This window comes from Nicotiana sylvestris, chromosome 1 (assembly GCF_000393655.2).
Source record: "Nicotiana sylvestris chromosome 1, ASM39365v2, whole genome shotgun sequence".
Lineage (NCBI taxonomy): Eukaryota > Viridiplantae > Streptophyta > Magnoliopsida > Solanales > Solanaceae > Nicotiana > Nicotiana sylvestris.
The window spans coordinates 20,013,207-20,034,840 of NC_091057.1; the positions used below are offsets into that span (position 1 = coordinate 20,013,207).

A 21,634-nucleotide genomic window follows, 5' to 3' on the forward strand; every position below is an offset into this window, starting at 1 on the left:
CTAATATTTGTTGAAAATTCTTGTATAATCCGTCAAATTAACTCTACAAACATGTCGCAATCACCAAGGTTTTACATTCGTCTTTACCCATTTTAAGCAACTAATATAACAGCGTACAATTTAGCAAATCAGACTTGGTTTTCCGCTATTTTGACTTTGCTCTTTATTCAGAAATCAAAATCATGGTGACAACATAATTAGAGTATAGTTCAGAAGGAAATAATACAGTAATTTGATTCCATTTGCACGGAACTAAGTTACCAGCTAGTGGGCTCAGCAGGTTAACAAACTCAAGGTTCCAACTTCCAAGAAAAATCTCAAAACTACTCTCAGACAAGTACCTTCATTCTAATGGCAATTTCCATTTCAAAATCATATTTTTCTCATAGTTAAGTTCTGCTCAAAAAGAAAGTAATAAAGGATCAAGTCGAGGAGTCATTGCAGCTCACTGAGTTCAAGAAAAACCTTTATTTAACCAATCCAACAGTAGAAAGATGCGAATTAGCAACTGAAAGAAGCAATCTGACCATAAATCATGCGGATTGGACGACCAAATGTAGATCTAAAACCAGTGCATTTAACCTGGGAAAGTTTTTAGCAACAAGCTATAAAAATAAAGAGAATTTATCAGTAGCCTACAGAAGAAGGCTACCTTTAACCATATGGATGATGGAAAACTTTAGATTAAGGCAAAAAGGTCCTCAACACCAGACCATTTTCGTATAAGAATTACCTTACCCATACAGAGCAAGTGAAGATGGGTCGACAAAGAAAGGGATATAAGAGCTCCAGACGTTGCAAATTGAGGTAGAAGGGGTTTTCGAGCAATAAAAGCTAATATGTACTTTTGCACCAAAATTTACTCCAAGACCGCATGGTCTTTTGATCAAAACGCTAGAAACACTTCCAAGTAAGTCACCAATTATTTGCAGTTTCTTCAATACTTCTCTTAAAAGCCTCGGTTGTCACCCCCGTAATCAAAAGACTTATCTTCTTGATACCCGGAGGAGGGGGGGGGGGAGGAGAGAGTCTTTGACGTTCCAAAGTAGGTGGGAATGGATATAGATGCAGAACAGGTCCTTGAAGTTCCCAAACCAAACTTAAATCAGTTCACGCTTTGGCACTATAAAAAATTGAGTTATCAAATAAACAAGCAATAGGAAAGTAGAAACCAAACAGAATCACACCATGCATGTACCTTTTTTAAAACAAGAAACAAACTATCCCACATTGCCTTCATCTTTCATTCTGTACTCCCTCTCAAAACACAAGTCTAAGAACCTATTTTTCTTTAACACAACTAGAGAAGAGTAAAAACATCATTCTCGTTTACCTCTAGCACATAACAAGGAAATTCAACTACATCAAAGAAGTAAAATCCACATTGTTTCACAAATTCAACTCTCCACATTTCTAAAGAATTCACCAAAACCAATTCCATCAATTTAACAATACTAGTTACACTACCCAGCTCAAATTTTCCCCTAAAATTCAAAACAATATTCAATCATGAAAGTTCAAACAATAGTATATTCCCCTCTGGGACTTTCCGAAAGCAAAGCACCATAAGGTGAATCATCCTGATCTTCCGGAGCCCTAAGTGCACCATGAACACACAGAATCACAATCCCAAAGCCAATTGAAACGAAAACATTCGTCCAAATCTTAGCAACCAGAAGCGCAACGACAGTCACCAAACTTAGAAACCCTAACACGAACCTATCATCAACATCGAAGCCAAAAAGCTCCAACGGCTCATTACGGGAGAAGTAGAGATAAATCCAACCGGCGAAGATGATTAGGAACAACACGAGTAAAATTGGCCGGATAATTAGGGTGATTAATAGGATAAAGAGGATGATTAGTACGTAATTACCGGCGAAATAACGGAGGTTTTTGTTGATCCGATATGTTGCGTCGGAGAATGAGATTGGGAGGCTGAGGGCAGCGGTATCGATGAATAACGGCCACGGTCTAACGGTGACGGCGGCAATTGTTCCAGCGTCCGGCGGAGGAGAAGACATTCGGAAGTTTGATCTTCTTCTTTTTTTCGGGTCGGAAAATTCGAAGCTGATTCGATAAATGAGGAATATAAGGTGAAGTAATTGGATTTATAGGTGGAAGGGTGGAACTAAGATTTATAGTTTTTCTACTGCCTTTCGGTTGTACCCAAATATATTGCTAAATATAAATTTGACCCAAACTTTCATTTGCTTCATACCCCTTTTGCTCCTATATAGTTTAATGAGTATTCGAGTCAGGTTGCGTGCATCTCAACTAATTTCATCGGTACTTATTTTACGGTATACTTACTACCTTCCACTAGTAGATGTCCCGAACAACTCTGTCCCCCAAAACTTTGACAAATAGGAAGAGATCACCTAGCATTTTTGTCTTTGCGGGAATTCAAACCCCGAAACCTCGTAATTTTCGACCCACTTCACTGACCATTATGTCATACGCTTGAGGATAATGTGTTCGCTATTATAGTGTACTCTACGTGGGTGATAAGATACATTTGTTCAAGGATTACATTTCTCGTGAGACTATTTTGATTAAATCATTAAGTGTATCCTCTATCATTATATGACTACTAAGTTTAATTTTAGAACAGTAACCACAATTTTGAAAGCCCCCTCAAAATCAAAGTACTTTATCCACTCATTTGCTATATTTCAACTCTTTACGATGACATTGAACAACTTGGTTAGTCATAAATTACTTTAGATCGCTCACAATAATTTTACCGTGAGACAGCACCTCGACAGGGGCGGATCTAGCTTATTACATGTGGGTTCCGTGAACCCAATAGTTTTTTCACATACTCTATATATATTTAAAAATTAATTAAATATCAATACTCATTGTATATTTACTTAAGGTCGCATTAGGAACCCATAAACAATAAATCCCGGATCCGCCTTTGCACACTTATTACATGTGGGTTCGCGTGACCCAACAACTTTTTCAAATCCCCTATATATATATATTAAAAAAACATTAAATATCAATAAATATTTGGTTGTGAACCTAGTTACTTATTGTATATTTAAGTAAGGTTGCTATAGGAACCCATAAACTTTAAATCCTGAATTCGCCTGTATGAGCAAGAGTCACTACTTCCAATTATTTTGAACCAGAACATGGTGAAGTGACAAAGATAGCACCTGAAAAATTGAATATTATGAAGAACAGTTTTCATAAGCTACAAGAAGCAGAACATGGGAGCTGAATGCATCTTTTGAATCAATCAGTTTTCGTAACAATATCTAGCTTTCTGCAGTTCCATAGATGATGCTTCATCTTGCCTATAATTTGATCAATATAGTAGCAACCCACTGAACTACTAAAGAATATAAGGAGAAAAACAAACCAGCAATACAAAATAGAGAGCGACAGAGAGAGAGGAGGAGGAGGAGGCCGGAGGGTGACAGCACTGTACACTGTGCAAAATGTCAACAGCAGCGACGGTAACAAAAAAGAAAACATATACAATATGTGCTCAGGATTCTCCAAACATTTTCTCCTGGATGATTTGCCCAAGTTTCGAATACAGATCTCGCTGCTCATCAAAGCTCAGGTTCATTATTATCTGTATTATATAGAGCAAGTATATCAGCTCCAACAGAAATACTTCAACAAGAAATTACATGGAATTCATGTCACTTGAGCCACGTACCTGATCCAAGACCATCTCAATTGACAAGTTCTGAGGCGCCACAAAAGACTGATGATAGATATATGCAAAAACAGCCATCACCATCTGCGTGAACGTACACATAAGAAATATATCACAAACTGATAGTTTGGATTACAACTAGAAAGCACTACTAACAGGCCAGAGTAGGAGAAGTGAAGGAGAAATCTATCGGTCTATGGAAATACTGATCCTACTAACAAGGTATAGAAAGCGACAGTTCATTTAGTTCACCTGACAATCCATTCTATCTGTGATGCCACCATGTCCAGGTATACTATCACCAAAATCCTACAGCACCAAGAGAGAGAGAAGATGATTGCAACATAATAGCAACGATCCCACTAGGGTAACTAAAAAAACAAGACGAAGTAATAACATTGAACCTTAATCTTGAAGGCTCTCTTAAAGCCGCTAGCAAAAAAGCCTCCAAACGGCGCTATGATTGATGCAAACAAGCCAAGCCACAAGGCATGCCATTGCACAGGCAAAACAGAGATCTCTCTCCAAGGAAACTGCGCCAGTAAGAATTAGTGAAGGGTTATGCCAATGCTGGATCAACTAAAAAAGGATTTGAATTGACTTCAGAAAGCTTAATAATAACACAAGCATAACGAAGAAGAGGCAAATAACAGGAAATCTTTTTTTTTTCAAAAAGATGAATTGCCGGATAATCTCATGTCGAGTGTGTACGACAATCAAAATGAACCACTTGCAGTTGTATACATTCAACGCCTCTCCAAAAATTACTACTATTTCAAGGCTCAACATTTTAAGATTTTTTTTTTGAGATGGTAACATACCCTTGTGGTCCAGTCCTTCCCCAGACCCCACGCATAAAGGGAGCTTAGTGCATCGGGCTGCCTTTTTTTTTTTTTGAGATGGTAACATAAAATCTTAAGAAATTTCAAATCATTCAGAGCATTTGGTTCACATAAAACTAATCTACAGGCTCTGTCATAATATTTTATTAAAAGTTAATATTATAATATTAATTATCACACACCAACATCATGCTAATTACGCTAAATGATAATGTGTACCCACATTAATATTCAAAGTATGTTCAAAAAATTTGACCACCAGTGAGGATGTTCATTGTGGTCAAAATCGTCTAAACTAGTTTTTGCTTCTAAAAATATGACACATGTTTAGTATTCATTCATATACTTCATAGAATTTTTTAAGTTAACAATGTGCACACCACCAACCTTGTTTCAAGCCCTGAACTGATAAAAATTTTAGATCGCAACCTATGTTGCGCGGACTCTCCAAAATGATGCCGCACCCGTGTCGGATCCTCCAAAAATACACTATTTTTGGAGGATCCGACACGCACCCAGTAACATTTCCGGAGAGTCCGAGCAACATAGATCGCAACCTCTTCTGGTTTTTCTTGTAGCCTCTTATATTTTATTTTTTCAACGTTACAAGCTTTTAGATTATTAGATGATTAAAAGTAAAGGTCTCCAAAATAATTATCCATCTGCAACACTCTATCAACAAAATGAACTATCTGCAATGCACCACTCACATTTTTCTCCTTTCCTTTTTTTTTTTTTTTTTGTTGTTGCACCAACCAAATTTTACTAAAGCTAGTTTGCCTCCAATAAATTCACATTTAATTAGCATTCATTTTGATACTCCTATTTTTGATTCTACAGTTTGCCAATAGTAGTAGTTTTATGATCTTCCAGACATTTAGTTGGTTTAGCATACTCTTCCAGAGGAAGGAGTAGCAGTTAAAAAAAGTAATCCATTATTCATATGCTCTTCAATACTTTTATGATGTCTTATTATTCAAACTAAATCATTGGATCAATTTCTATAATAAAAGATTCAACAAGGTGGTGAGAACAGCCATGGTTCTCAACCGATGGTGAAGGGTGATGTCGTGCCATGTTATGAGAGTGTAAAGCATGAAGGGTGATGCCGTGCCATTTTATGAGATTGTAAAGCACAAAGGATGATGCCGTGCCATGTTATGAGAGTGTAAAGCATGAAGGGTGATGTCGTGTCATGTTATGTGAGTGTAAAGCACGAAGGGTGATGTCGTGCCATATCATTTGAAAGTAAAAGCACGAAGGGTGATGTCGTGCCATGTTATGCAAGTGTAAAGCACGAAGGGTGATGCCGTGCCATTTCATTTATATTATCATGCTTTTATATTATCATGAGTTCATGGCACGATGGGTGTTTCCGTGCAGGCGAGGACGAGGGACATGCATTATATTGTGATATCTATTCCTTGTGTATACGTTCATGCCTTTACATTGAGTTGTTATTGTCGTACTTATGGTTCTTATGTGACTTGTCGTTATTGCCCTGTCCTTGTCCTCTATCTTAATTGTTATTGTGTTGCTCAAGCTTTCTACTTGCTAAACTTGCAAACACCATGCCTACTTCCTGCTATTATAATTACATCCATGTCTTTTCTATTTTGTTGCACTTTAGTACAAGTCTTCTACCATGTTAGTCATTCATGCCCCTACTTATTAACTTATAAAGATCATGTGTTCCCTTTTTATTTGTTATATCTATATCTAGGCCTTCCACCATGCTAGTTAGTTGAAGTTTATATTCCTTTTTCCAAATTGCTGTCATTACTCTTATGCCTTCCGCTTAGTCTATTACTGTTTGCCCATATGTATATCCTCGTTCATTGTTGCTACTTGCGTATTTCCTACTTTGTCATTATTGTTATCGGCATTTTTGCCATCCGTTTGATATTGTTATACGCATATTTGGTGATGATGAGATAAATGCACGAAGGGTGTTGTCGTGTCATTGACTTGATATCTGAGTACATTCATCACGCTATGAAAGTTATGGAGTGACTATCGTGGTTTATTGGTTTTCGCTCTAAGGAAAAGATTGGTCGAGATATTGGAAAATGATAAATTGTGATCTATTTTAGTACTCAGTTATTGCTTTGCATATTCGTTTCGTGTACTCTTTTCTGTTATATCGTAGTAATGTTCTATTGCTAGTTTACGGTACAGGTTTTATCAGTAAGTATCTTTTAACTAAAAAGCCTCATCACTACTTCGACGAGGTTAGACAAGATACTTACTGGGTACATGGGATCGGTTGTACTCATACTACACTTCTGCACCTTGCGTGCAGAAGTGTAAAGTGGAGTTGTTGGTGATGTCGGGAGCCGACTCTGAAGATGTTCGTGCGTTCCGGAACATAGCTGCCACTTGTCCTTGGTAGCTTAAGATTTTGCTAAACTGTTTATGTAACTTTCAAACAGATCGTGTATTTATTTGTACCAGCTTTGTAAATTTCAAATTCTTAGAAGCTCATGATTCGTACTACCAGTCCTTGGGTTAATATGTAAATTTTCACATAATTATTCACTGTTTTCCTATAATTCTCATTTGGATTATATTGACTGTTAGTTGGCTTACCTAGCTGGTCGAGTTAGGTGTCATCACGACTAGTGATTTTTGGATCGTGACACATATGCTCTTCAATACTTTTATGATGCCTTATTATTCAAACTAAATTATTGGATCAATTTCTATAATAAAAGATTCACACTTTTCAGGTTGCCAAAGGAAAGGCCTAATGGTTGAGGCGTGGGAGTAACAACATGAAGATACAAGGTTTTACCAAAGTCACTAGAATAGTAAATATGAAAGTAGTAACAAAGCAGCAACAAAAAAATAACTTGAAATGTCGAAGTTTTGACGGAAATTCGCTTACCCATGCAGGAAACCACTTTGGTACAGTAAAATAATCTGGTTTAAACAGTAGACCAGGATCACAATCAAGCCACCCAGCTGATAAATCCTGCATTAAACAATTTGGAATTTAAGGTTTCCAAAACAGAGGAGCAAATCTTTCAAGCCAATTGGGAGAGACGTTACCCAACATTACCTTCCTAGGGCATGTTAGCCACCTGAAGCGACCAAATATATTGGCAAGCTGCAAATTAACACACAACAGAAAGTAATTAGCAGAACATAGAAAAAATCATACACCCTTCTTAAATCACTGTTTTGAAGATAAATCTTTAGTAGGTGCGGGAAAAACATGAGAAATGGGAGAGAGTACATAGATAATTTGATGACAACACAATACAAGAGATACAATCCTATGTTATATTTGGAGACTAACAAAATACTAACACGTAACACTATCTTTAACATTGTAACTCATTCACACTAACACGACCCCTCAAAGTCAAGGTGAGAAAACCAGCTTGAGTTAGCTTATTCCAAACATAAATAGAAAATAGTCATCTGCATGGTTGGGGGAAAACTTGCCCGAAAATTCTCAAAATTTTCTAATCACAAGAATGTCGCAGGGAAGTTTGGTCATCAAAATCTCTGTGGAAAAGATGTTGCCATAAGCCCATAACAATAGCCGAAAGGGCTATATAGAGGTTTTGTTGCCGAAACTGTTACCGGAAAGAGACACGTTGCTGCCGGAACAATCACCACAGATAAGGTTGGTGCAGGTCATTGAAAAGAGGCAAAAATATTAAGTGACAGAGTAGAGGAAAAAATCTGACTGAACCAACAATATATCGCCACCCGCCGGTAGGCGGAAGCTACCTATGTCTCTGCCAAGATTGTATGGGCTCTTGATATTATGTGATATAATTAAGAGGAGGGAAAAATAAGTAAAGAGTTTGATGACTAGGCACAAGACACCCTTATATTTAACCGACGAGGGACTAACTTGACAATAATAATTAACAGTTGATGCTAACTCGAATATTAGAACAACTAACACTTGACATTCTAACAGTTGTATAGATACATATTTGCAGAAACCAGAACAAATTTGAGTATAAGAGGTCAGTAGCATATTGTATTAGATAGAGTTTATCTTGATAAGCCGGCATAACAACATACGAATAAGACCAATGTGCACCGTCATCAATTCACAAAATTCTAAACTAGAGACAAATCCATGAATTTTTTCCTGAAATAAACAAATACTTACCAGAAAAGCGGAGATAATGGTTGATACTGATGCCCCAATAAAGCCCTCCCAAGTTTTCTTGGGGGACAACTTGATCAAAGGAGTTCTTCCAAAGAAGAATCCAAAAATATAAGCAGTTATATCATTGATGACAATGAGTGATGCTGGAAGAAGGAACCTGCATTATAGAAAACCTTTGTTTCAAGTTCTATATCCATGTCAATTTTTGTTGCATTATTTCAACTTAACATCGCAAAAAAAAGGGGGGGGGAGGGGGGGGGGAAGAAGCAGAAGAAGTTCCATATTCCTGTTAAATTTTGTGGCAAGCTTCAGCAAGAAGAAAAAAAAGATCTAGTGGAACACAAACTTGTGAAAATGGCCCCAAAAAAGGTGGTATAATGTGTCAGTTCCAAAAACGTAAAAGAAGCCCTCTATCTTGCCATTAATGCATGCTTAGGAAAGAAAATAAAACCTGAAGTTGGTCCAAATGATTACTTGCCAAAGAGGATATAACAATTAGAAGAAGCGGAGGGAAGGGTAGAGGCTTCAAAGAACAGTTTCAGCAGTAAAATCCCGACAAGTGAAGACTAATGAAACAGAACATCTGTTCAAAATGGAAGAAATAGATTTAAGCTGTCTTACCAGAAAATTCCCTCGAAAATATTGGCTACAGTGAAAGAGGACTGAGTAAACACTACAATGAGAATCATATGAGTCCAAGCGTACTGGCCAAATTGATACTTGTACCTCTTCTTCTTCAATGTCAATATGAACCACATAAAGCCTGATTTCAAATGAGGGGGAAAACAGTAAAACTCAACCAGCAGAAAAGGTAGTAATCCAGCAGTCAGTATCAAAAAGTCATTCATATTATGAGAAAATAAGGCAACAGTATACAGAACAATTTGTGATTTGATATGCCTTGGGTGTTCTTAAATGGAAAAGTGATTGTCGACATTGCAACATTGAATGAGTACGATAAAATAGCCCCTACAAACCTGCGATATAAAAGAAATAACACGTCACCATGTGATACTTGATAAATCTGCTGACAAGCTTGTATAAAAATTTGTCAGAAGTAACCGTGTTGACTAGCCTCTGGCTCAGGATGCGTCCGTATACAAACAGCATTGCTGTAAAGAAAAAGTGCCTGGAAAGAACAATATAATAAGCAAAAACAGAAAAGAGAACCTGTAAGCACTAAGATATTGCGTCAATCTTGTAATATAAATTCCCAAGCTTCTCAAACTCAATCTACATTCTGCAGATATATATCACTTGTGAAGGGACTCAACAGAGGCAACCGTGAGCTCAAGTGATGCAAAGGCAACAGTTGATTTGCTTATCTAGTTTCCATAGCCTGACAGCTTGGAGGTTTCAGTCTGTGTATCACAGGCCAACTAAAATAGTCCCAAGTCCACACATGAACCAGATTAGCTAAACCAATATCAAGTAATTTCGAGAATTCCCTCTTTGTTCAAAATATACCAAACCTAGACCAGATACGGGTTCAAATTCCACTTGGATCAGGTCCATCACGTGCAAGTCTGCACTTTGGTCCTCACCAGAGCTGGAGGCATATAATGTGGGTGACTTACTATCCAAGATAGCCATTCCGCGTGCTTCACCAAAGTTAGGCTTCACGTGCTTCACCCCTAAGGGTTGTTTCGTATGATGTATAAGGAAAAAAAGCATGGTATAACTTTATCCAATGTTTGGCTTATATTTTGAATCATGTATGACTAATCCTTGTATAACTTAATACACCAATTGGTATATTATTTTATACCACCAACAGCATGGAATAACTAATCTATGTATAACTTATATATGGATAAAGCACCAAAAGGACAAAATTATCCTTGTCTTTTTCCTAGAAGCAATGAAGGCCAAGCATCCAAGGGTATAATTGTAAACTCATTGCTTTTTTATTCAAAAAATAAACAAATATTTTAAATGATATCTTCTATATCCAAATTTAGTGCAATGAATAGAACACCCATTAAGAAATAGTCCATGTATTACTAATCCCTACATAACTAATCCACGCACTATAATCCATGTATAACTTATCTTTGTACCAAATGACCGCAGTATAGGATGGGCTTGGCGCTGAACCTGGCTTTGGACATACTATACTGACCACTTTGTACTCCGATTAAGATTTTCTTTTTCCAAGTGCTATCATTGGGAAGCTGCTACACCTTTTCAATTTTTGAATTTTTTGACCCGTTAAACACGTCTCCCCTCCCCCTCCATTTTGTAATAACCAATGTGGAAAAGAGAATTGGCCTACAGCTATTCATCATCTTCAAGGGTACGGTGTTATGTCATAGATACCAGACTTCCCGGCATTCTGGCTGCATAGTGAAAATCTCCGACAACAACTTACCAATGTTGTTAATCAACCCAAATTGGGACCTCGTATATCAATTCCTCAACTTCTATTTCAAATCTTGCCGGGCACCAGTTATCTAGATGCAGCATCCAACTCCCACATCTGCCAGAAGAGTCACCAGTTGTTCCAAAACTTCATCTAACCAAAGATGAAGAGGTAGTCCCTAAGAGTCTAACCCAGGTGTAGTAGGAGTTCATCTGTTCCCCTAATATCCTACAATGGGACGAGGAAATAGCTGTCACAGAAGAGGAGGGCATGGATATTTTACTTTGATGGCACGACCAATCAAAATGGGAACAGAGTAGGGGAAGAACCAGTTCACTGATAGCTTGGGTTCTCCCAGGTGGCATTCACACACCTTAATATTTTCTGCTTTTAGTCTTAACGAAATTTGAACAGAAGAACATTCTGTTCATATCTGACACATAAACTCCTACTAAAAAACTTTCATGTCCGTTAGGCTCGTTTCCAAATTTTCGAGTAAGATGGAATATCTGATGTAACATCATCAAATACTCCATTGGGCACCTTCAAAAGAAGAATCTACCGGTTTTAGAGAATCCTCCTCGACCAAAAAACATTTCGAGTCCATTTTTACCTTCAGCGTCGTGTCAAGGTATTTCTCCATCTTTGCCACTTTAGGATAGCTTTCAGATGCAGGGATTTTGTTGGAAGGAAGATCAGCCAGACGTACCCTTTTGTACATCCAAATTCAAGAAAGCTGCATTAAGGAAAATTTGGGATGATAGTCACAATTCTCATTTTCCCTTCAGTCGCAACTATTCGAAGGGATCTATCGAACTTATTGAAGCTTTAGAATAAGCAGTACTCATAGCTGGTCTTATTTCCTACATCTTCTGCATAACTCTCCTGTGGCCTCAAGTTCACAGACTGACTATTCTGGATTTTAATAATTGATAGTCTTTGCCAATAGACCTCCCAAACAATCCATATGATTCCTTTCTACCTCAAATAAGTTACTTTCTCCATTCTGAACTTTGTGTTTAGTTTCAATTTAATCACCTTTTACGCCACTATATTCAAAATTTTAATTATAGGATGATTAAGTTGAAACAGAACCTTTCGTGGCCTTCCCCGAACTTCACATCGACTTCTCAAAAAGTTCACTCTTTCCGTTAAATTAAGTTTCAAATATTCACTAACTAGCTATCATCCTAAAATACAACATTGGTTCTTGGCCAACAATATATCTGGGAAGCACAAATCCATCAATATCTTGAATTGAGTTCTCGAGAAAATGGACAAAAATTGGCAAACTAGAAATAGCAGTATATATCCTTAGGGGGAAGAGCCACTCTTAAATATTGTTCCTGATGCTATTCAAACCAGCAGCATGTTCCTCTTTCCAGCAGTGGTGTCAATCTTAACGTGTATTCACAAGATGAGAAGAGATATCCTATGGAATAAAGCAAACAGGGCAACTCTCGATGGCTGGGGAAAATGCTATCAGAAACAGGAAGAATGGGGGTGTTGGGATTAAGAACTTGAAGTCCCATAATGAAAGTCTTCTTTTAAAATGGTATTGGAAATTCAACAGGGATAAGAGCATATGGGGAAGATTGTTGGCTGAAAATCTCACTTTGGATAATCCTCGGTTTACCAAAGAATCAACCGAACCTCATGGAATTTGGAAGCATATGCATTCTTATGGAGGCAACTTCACTGAAAATTATGGTTTTCTACTTGGCAATGGCAGGAAAATTAGATTTTGGGAGGATGCTTGGTTGAGTCTCTCATCTCTCAAAGCACAGTTTTCAGGATTTCTTCTCTTCACAACGCCATGATAGCTTATTTTTCCACTTCACTAGGATTATCTTTTCCTCTGGAGGAACTTAAATGATTAGGAAGTACAAAAGGACATGTGATTTGTTAACATTGATCAGCAACTTCGCTCTAGGTCAACAGAAATCCGATTCCTTCATTTGGAGAGGACAACAGTCTTTTTTCTGTGAAATCTTGTTACATACTCTTTATTTCTCACGACAACAGTGGTACTTTTCCATCAAAGAGTGTCCGGCATAATAATGCCCCTCTGAAAGTCTCATGTTTCTCTTGGCCAGCGGCTAGGGAGGCATGCCTCACCCAGAACAACCTTCACAAAAGAGGCTTTCAGATTTGCAGTCAATGTCCTTTATGTGAAAACCACTCTGAAAATGCCATTCACCTTTTTCTTCAATGCAAACTCACTTTTCGGTAAAATAAATTGCCTTTAGAAGAAGTCCAATGGCAAAAGAAAATTTATCAGGAAAGTAAAATAAAAGAATGATATTGCTCACCAATTTAATAGCCTGAAACCAGGAAGTTGCTTGTCTTCATGCGCTTTCCTAAGTAGATTGAACAACTCCTTTGCCATGAAAATTTGTATAACTACTATCATAGCCCAAATATAAAGATGCCCCATGTAAATGACGAAAGCAAAACCACCAATCATCCAGAGAGTTGAATATAGACGGATCAACATTGATCTATACTTGCTCCGATCGTCAACAAGCAAATGGGCTCCATTTGCTTTGACAACCTCCTGAGGAACCTGAAATTTCAGGAAGAGGGAGAAAAAGAACTTCAGCAACAACTTCAGACACGTAGCATCTACAAGATTCCGAAAACCAAAATCTAGAATTTTCTAGTCGCAAAATTGAATAAGCAATAAATAATAGGAGTACTACTTATCAAAAAAAAATAAGGAATCCCCCTTTTCCAGTTTATATGACAAGACATTCCAAATTGTTTCACACCATCATACGGATAACGTTATTCTACCATCGATACCACTTTCACGATCTTCAAGAGTTGAAACATATTTAATTATTCAAATTTTAAATGTTAATGTGATGTTTTCCTATCAAACAACTTTTTTTTATCACCGAGAAATCTGTCTGGAGCTGACCCTTTGGTCCGAGCCTACGAAACTCGGGGATGATGGACCTGCCCCTCTACCTGTCTCCACTTAAATACCTGAGTTAGTTCCCTTAGTGCGGGGCTCAAATCTGACTATCAAACAAATTTTGAACCACTACTTCATTAAATTTTTTTCACTACCACTAATACAATATGAAAATCAAATTAACATCTTAAACTATATATTCAGTCCATACTATCATATAAGATGGAACAGAGACAGTAATACACTGCTTTTGTCAAAAGGCACATTAACTCTCAATGTCATTCCGTTATTCATCTATACTCTTTCATTCTTAAATTATAGCGATTAAAATCGACTAAGAGCAACCAGAAAAAAAAAATTAGAAAATGCAGCCAGTCACTAAAAAAATTGAAACAAAAGGAAAGTCACCTCATTTGATCCTCTGCGACGACGTAGTCGTGGCGTTCCAGGGGTACCAGAATTACTATCCTTTTGCATTGCTTCAATATCAAATCCTTACTCCACTACTAATGCATGAATACTTACAACCACCTAGAAAATTTCAAAAATAAATAAATAGAAGCTAAAGTAGCTAAAAATAGCCAAAATAATACTCCCTCCGGTTCACAATAAGTGTCCAATTTGCTTTTTCATTTTGGTTCAAAATAAGTGTCCAGTTATGTAATCAAGAAAGAATTCAATTTGTTTTTACAAAATAACCCCTATGTACATATCCCTAAAAAGTTTTCTTACTCCTCACATTAAATGTTTAATTAGGGTAGTTTAGTCATAGTAGGTATTTTTGTATAGAACTTAGTATTTTGTTAATGGGCGTGCTAAAAGCAAATTGGACACTTATTGTGAACCGGAGGGAGTAGAATTTAACAGAGACTAATAATGTTCATATTAAATTTATGATACTCACCTAGCTCCAAGATACAAATACATACAACATAATTTCAGTAACACCATTTCAGTAAACATTGGCATCTTATGAAAACTGAAAAGTTCAAACCTTTATAAACCCCACATAAGAAACACAACTAAAAATTGCAATAATTCATAACCCTAACCAAGAAAAGTAGGGGGAAAAACTCAAACATAGCCAAAAAAAAATTGTATCTTGATTGAACAAACCAACAATTTAGACAGTTTCATTCAAGAAATAACAACAAAATACTATTTTGCTAAAAGGGTCTTCTTCAACCAAACTCCAAAAACGAAACAAACTTAAATTCTTTTAAATTAAATAAGTTCAAAAAAATAAACAGTCAGTGGAAAAATAGCACAGCCAATTAAAATTTAAACATATTGTGTAGAGAGGAGAAATTAAAGAGATTATACCTGTGTTTGTGGGAGCAAAAATATGAACAGCTTTTTTGGTTAAATTTGGAGGGTAAATTTTTTGGAATTATAACAGGAGAATTGAAATTTAGATTTTCGATAAATATAAACAAGCTCTTGAATGTTCCTGATTATATGGGGCTTACAAAACTATACTCCGTACTTAACAATTTATTAATTAAAAGATAAATACCAAAAATATAAGTCCAAAAGTAGCGGCATCACTGTCTTTATTCTCATGCTTTCGATAAAAACAAAAAAGAAAATTTAAAAAGCTATGGTATTGTATTGCATTCTTTGTCTTTTGTTTGCCAAAAGATATTCCTTAATAGGAACATATATTATTTTTATTTCCTAGCCAAGAAAATGGAATTGACCCTTTATTTTAAAAAAAAAAGTCAAGGAACTGAAGAGTTTATTCATGTAAAATTTATGTAATTTCAAGCTAAATTCCAGATTTTTAGGAATATCCAATAGTTAATCTAGAATATCTAAGTTTATTAAAAAAAAAGTGCAATTAAGTATTAATGAGTCATTTGTTTAATATGTCAAAATTAATAATAGAAGTATGATGGGGCAGAATGTCAACACATTATCTATCTGGAGCAATGAGTTAATGATAAACACTTGTCACTTCAGGAGCTTTTGGTTGTTAAATTTCCAGCTAATAGTGGGAAGGGAGTTGGAATTGAAAATCTTGATATTTTACTTAATATAAACAAAATTTAAATGTTTTCTCTGACTATTTTGTAATATGTTTTATAAATTAATTAGAAAATATTTATTTCTGAATTTGATAGAATTGGATGTGCATTTTGGCATTTTATTTCCTTCCTTTTCCTCTCTTTTTCATTTCCTTCTTATTTTTATTCAATTATTTCTTTTGTTTTTCATAGTTTTTGTTCCTTTCTTTTTTAGTGGTTTGTCAAAGGAGAAATACCATTATAGCGTGTTTTTTCCATTTTGAAAAGCTTTTAGAGGAAGTTTTTAGTTTTTACAGATGGCAAATTGGCAGTGGCTTATACTTTTCTCCATAGTAAAGCTAAGCATAAATTTTCATGGCTGAAACTGTCCACTTTATGGCTAAAATAACACTAAAAAGAGAGGAATCTTAGCCTTCAGTTATTTTACTCCAAATGTATTAGATGTTTTCACTTGACTATATTAGTATTAATTTTTAAAACTTTACATTGTTGGAAAACAAGTTATCCCATAATTAATTATTCTGGGATTAGTTATTCCGAGATTTATCGATTATTTGTTATCGGTTTATCGATATCGGTTTATCGATTTATCGATTTCGATTTCGAAATTTTCCTTATCAAGTTATCGATTTCGATTTTGTCCTCTTCGGTTATCGGTTTATCAATAAACCTAGGTAATTTTTTTTTTTTACCCTTATTCTATAACACCCTTTCCTTTACCCTAAGTCCCTAACCCTATTATTTCATCTACCACATTTAAGAAATGATCATATTTAAAGCTCAAGGGAATGAAGTTCAAATTAATGGAAATAGAATTAGCCGTGATGATGTATTTTTATTTTCTTTTTATACCGTTGGAGTGTTGGTGGCATACATTTGATCCCTTACTTTAGTTTCGGTGCATGTGCTTGTTGACACAATTTTTATATTATAAACAGTGTTCGTCTTATTTTAGCTTATTTTTGTCCATATTAGTTAGGCGTGTTTATAGCAATATACTTTCCGTGGAATCCCGCAAATTTTATTATTGGTGTAATCGATAACCGAATCGATAAGCCCCAAAAATCGATAAATCGAAATCGAAAAAATCGAAACCTTATTGAAACAATAATGATAAGCATATGTACAAATCGATAATCGATAAGTAATTATCGATAAGGGTCAAAATCGAATCGATAAATCGAATGCACACCCCTAATTGTTATCCCACCCTCACATAGGGATAAAAATAATACTAGAATCTTGTAAAATTAGTTATACTGCGATTTTATCCCAACCAAATGTGGAATAAACTCATCTCAAATTAATCCCGGGATTAATTATCCCTTGGGCCAAAAGATAGAATCTTGTAAAGAGAAAGAAAACAGAAGATGTTGAGGTCTTCACATGCAAAAAATAAAATAAAATCATTAAGGTACAGCCAAAAAAGAAATTAACATGCTCTTAAATCATTTCTTTCCATATAGTAATAAATAGTAAAGGAAGGCCTAACCATGCAAATAAGAGATATAAATACTTCCAAGATATCCTTTGTTACTTCTTTTGTAATGGTATCTCAGCCATTTTCAGTTCTCCAACATATTCTCAGCAAAGCTGTAACACTACCATTTACAATTATAATCTCACTGATAACTCATTCACATCTAATAATAAAGTAAATCAACCTATACAAAGTTTCTTGTTTTCCTATTTTGATGTGGTAACAGAAACTACTCTAACAATGCACCTTTCTCTTTTCCTTTCCTATAAAGAAATTTACAGCTCTATACCATCTAATCCATTCAGTGAAATTGGCCCAAGACAATCACCTTCTATGCTTGCAAGAATGTTGAAATCCCTAGCAACAGCTCCATTGTTCCATCTCACAGCAAACACAACAAATCGGACAGCCACTTCGTTTTCAATCCTCGACTGATCATCACCTAAGAAGAATGGTTTCTCACCGGAAAAATAGGTGTAATTTGGCATCTTTCGGACACTGAGATAAACAAACTTCATAGGTCCGCATTTCAGAAAGACTCCGTTGCTGACAACCTTGATCACAATACCAACCAAGACTTCCCCAGTTTTTGGTAAGAAGGAGCGAAAACAGAAGGTTACTGGGAAAATGATGTATTCTGATGACTCCATCAACTTTCCATTGCCTATTTTTTCTTGGTACATCTTTCCATTGCCTATGCTCTTCACTTTTGTTATTCGGAGAAAGTATCCGCAATCTTCTGTAACTCTCACACAAGCGAGGTGGTCCAAAAGATGCTTGATGACAACACTTCCCGGGACTTGTCCGCTTTCTTTTATATCTTTCATCGGAACTACCACATAGAAGAGAATTTCGAGGTCGCACAGCATTGAGTCCCTACATTTCAAACATAAAATAAGATAAATAGGACAGAAAACAATGCAAAAATAAATCAGCCACATCCTCTTGTAATTTTCCCTTTTTATTCTGCTGTAAACATTTCGTGAGCGCACCAAATAGAATCATATTGCCCAATGATGTAAATGGCCAGAGGTATGGGAAGAGATCACAGCGCCTAGAGCAAAATGAGTCGCAGCAAATATAGGTAAAATTTATCCATATGTGTAAGCCCGAATCAATAAGTGCACGACATATGGCTATGAAAACTGGAAAAAGATTAAAGAATGGAAAAAGGAAGATATACAACAGCTAATAGCACAGAAGGGAAATGCAAGGACAACGGATAGAGTTGTCTACTGCATAACCCAATGCCTTAATCATGTAATTTGAATAATCAACAATTACCTAAGTTGACACCCTAGTTAACTAATACTATGAGCACAACCATCATTAAAATGGCCAACAAAAAAACTATAGAGGAAACAAGTCAATTTGATAAGATAATTTGGCGTGTGGAGAGTGAGCAGTCTCAAGACCATCTACCATTGATAACGAGATTGGCTTCTACCCTGGGGTAGGGAGTGGATGGTAACCCTACGTAGGAAAAAGCACATTTAAGAGATGTAGAACTGTAAATTACAAACAAAATAGAGAAAGTTACATTGAGGATATTGCATGATCTAACTGTTCAATAAGAATATTGCATGATCGAGACGCCATTCTTCCAACCAGAATGCTCAAGAGAGGCTTCAAACAGGAGCTTTACTTGAAGACAGTGGGCGTCTGCTCAATCGTTGGAGCCAAGCAAATTGAGCAGCAGGCGACCTGGATAACTTAGCTCGCGAGTCGAGCAGAAAATTCAGTTTCTACTCATGGGATCTTTCGGAGTTTCTAAAGTCTTCAGTGTAACTATCCAGATTCTAGGTCTTTTGGACCTCACAAACTAACTAGGATAAAGAAAAAATTCTACCATTGGTTTCACGCCTCACAAACATATAAAATAGCCAACAAAGATCTTTGTGCCCTATCCCTTCTTAGTTCTTAATTGTTGAGAAAGCTAACTTGGAATGTTTTTCAAGAAAGTCCAGATCTTCACTAACATACGAAGTATTGACATACTTTGTTTTGATGAGGAAAGTATTTATATACTTTCTTTGTATTCATTTTATTGAAAACTTTCTTGCCGCCTCCAACAGTTTTATAAAAAGGTTGGAAGCTTTTGTGACAATGAGATCGAAAATTTTAGATGTTGATATGTATATCTGAATCTGATATATCACATTTGCGAGCTGCAATATCACATTTGCAAGCTTCAACATCAAAATATACCTTGAGAGATCAACGTCATCTACTTCAGCTTTTACAATAATATGAAAGGACAAACTTAAACGCAAAATGAAAAGCGGCTGACATGATATCCATCATAAAGCATTACATCTCTTAGCAAATACTCATCCAAATTAAGAAGGAAAGAGAACGCAATAAAGGACTGCGCTTTATTTCCTCTTTTTGCTTTTATTTTCCTTTCTCTTTTAAGGTATCAGTACAGACTTACAGTGTAACAAAATACTTGTTCCTACAACCTATGCATAAACTGAAAGAAAAATCAAAGTCAGTCCATTTCAAGATTTGGCCAACTTTGGATGAAACCTGATAAAACTTCTCCGGTGACGCTGAATGGGATTGCAAATAATTCTAGCCTAGCGGATTTCCCCGGCTCTCTATTGTCTTACTATATCTTTTTCTTATCGAAGCTTCTTAACGAAGCCCACCTTGAACTATGTAGATTCAAGCTATAATTCTCAATCAGAGAGATCCACATTCAACATAAAAAAAATAAAAAAATATCTACTTTTTTTTTAAGAAAAAATGCACTTAATATTCTGAGGTCTGAACCATCCAGATTAAGACCTCAATTAAGTGCAAACAAATGGGCCCTTAGTTCACCTACAGGATTTAAACTTAGGGACGGAGCTAGTGTTTGGTTTATGGGTTTGGCCGAACCCAGTTGTTAAGAAACCCATTGAGTATGTCCATATTATTAATTAAGAACTCAGTGACTTAAAAGGACTAGAATTATGAACCCATAAGCTTTAAATAGTGGCTCCGCCTCTGTTCAAATTCATGACATGTTTCTAGCACACATCCAATGTTGTACCACATTAGCCATTGAATCAAAGCCCAAAAGGCAAACATCCATAGAAAATTCTCATAACGAAAAGAGTACAACAGCCACATAAATCAACGTAATTCAAGACTCACCCACTAAATTCTTCTAAAGAGAAGCAAAACCCAGAGTTCCAAAAGCACATCATTTCAAATGGAAGATAAAACAAAAACCTAAATAAACAAAAAACTACCCCTACAAAAACCTCCGATTTTATTTGTTTTCTGATCTCATGTGAAAAGGGTCATATAACTAAAATTGCATTTGTTATTTTTTACTGATCTCCTGCAGTAACATTTGTAAATCGACAACAAAATCAAATATCTCAAAAATTACAGAAGATAGAATCATTAAAAAGCAAAGATTAGTAATGAATTCTTACACAGAAAGAAGAGAAATTTGCAGTTGCTTTTTTGGGAGCTTTACGAAGAAGAAGTATTGAAACAATTATGGAAATGAAAGGGAGGTATAGAGATGGTTATAGCAACTTTTGGGGTTGGGAATTGGGACGATTCGCTTATTGTGTACTGCCCATTTTTCTGCAACTCTTCCCCAAATTTGCAAATTTTGTAACCTCTTTCTATTTTCAAATATCATGTTTGTTTCAAGTTTTTGGGTGCCAAAAGCACTTTTTTAGAAATAGAAAATTTTACCGTATTTGGGAAATAAATTTTTAAAAACAGTAATAGAAGCATTTTTTCTCATGTCGTGGGTCGAGCATGTATCGGAAATAACTTTTCTACTACATGCATAAGATCTGTGCATACACTGCCTTCCTCAAATCCCACTTGTACAATTAGATTATTGTTGTTATTGTTATTGTAGTAGAAACAGTTTTTTTATTGACAGGTTGTAGTTTTTCCGGATATGGAAATAGAAAGTTAAGATTTTTAGGACAAAAATATTAATTTAAATGAGGTAGTTTTGACTCGTCACGGAATTTTAAAAAACGGAAAAGGGTCATATTTATCTCCGTACTCTTTAAAAATGGTTATATTTGTCCTTCGTTATACTTTTTTGATATATTTATCCTTACCATTATACTTTAGGATCATATTTATCCATGTACTCTTCAAAGAGGGTTATATTTGTACTTCGTCATATTTTTTGACATATTTATCCTTACACTTATACTTTAGGATC

The 21,634-nt window shown here is 35.8% G+C and overlaps 2 protein-coding genes and 1 long non-coding RNA gene across 3 annotated transcripts; all 3 read right to left on the reverse strand.

Annotated features, from left to right (window-relative positions):
- Positions 1 to 1,517: 1,517 nt before the first annotated feature.
- On the reverse strand, positions 1,518 to 2,024 carry LOC104230713 (PRA1 family protein D). Its single transcript, XM_009783588.2, has one exon. The coding sequence runs from the start codon at positions 2,022 to 2,024 to the stop codon at positions 1,518 to 1,520; it is 507 nt and encodes a 168-aa protein (XP_009781890.1).
- Positions 2,025 to 3,147: 1,123 nt separating this feature from the next.
- Positions 3,148 to 15,376, reverse strand: LOC104230711 (phosphatidate cytidylyltransferase 1-like). Its single transcript, XM_009783586.2, has 12 exons — positions 15,262 to 15,376; positions 14,347 to 14,469; positions 13,331 to 13,584; positions 9,634 to 9,785; positions 9,278 to 9,419; positions 8,657 to 8,813; positions 7,583 to 7,630; positions 7,409 to 7,495; positions 4,084 to 4,212; positions 3,932 to 3,988; positions 3,680 to 3,763; positions 3,148 to 3,592 (listed from the first exon to the last, which is right to left on the reverse strand). The coding sequence occupies exons 2-12, from the start codon at positions 14,413 to 14,415 to the stop codon at positions 3,503 to 3,505; spliced, it is 1,269 nt and encodes a 422-aa protein (XP_009781888.1). The 5' UTR covers positions 14,416 to 14,469; positions 15,262 to 15,376; the 3' UTR covers positions 3,148 to 3,502.
- Positions 15,377 to 17,472: 2,096 nt separating this feature from the next.
- On the reverse strand, positions 17,473 to 21,061 carry LOC104230710 (uncharacterized). Its single transcript, XR_011402649.1, has 2 exons — positions 20,874 to 21,061; positions 17,473 to 18,321 (listed from the first exon to the last, which is right to left on the reverse strand). It is a non-coding gene; the product is annotated as an uncharacterized lncRNA (long non-coding RNA).
- Positions 21,062 to 21,634: the final 573 nt, after the last annotated feature.

What these genes read in the sequence shown, in the direction of transcription:
- LOC104230713 (XM_009783588.2), bottom strand. Translation starts at nt 2,024, where the DNA reads ATGTCTTCTCCTCCGCCGGACGCTGGAACAATTGCCGCCGTCACCGTT.
- LOC104230711 (XM_009783586.2), bottom strand. Translation starts at nt 14,415, where the DNA reads ATGCAAAAGGATAGTAATTCTGGTACCCCTGGAACGCCACGACTACGT. An exon ending in AGAGAGCCTTCAAGATTAAG is followed by an intron (nt 3,989 to 4,083) that starts GTTCAATGTTAT and finishes TTGGTGCTGTAG; the next exon opens with GATTTTGGTGATAGTATACC. An exon ending in TTGAGATGGTCTTGGATCAG is followed by an intron (nt 3,593 to 3,679) that starts GTACGTGGCTCA and finishes TATATAATACAG; the next exon opens with ATAATAATGAACCTGAGCTT.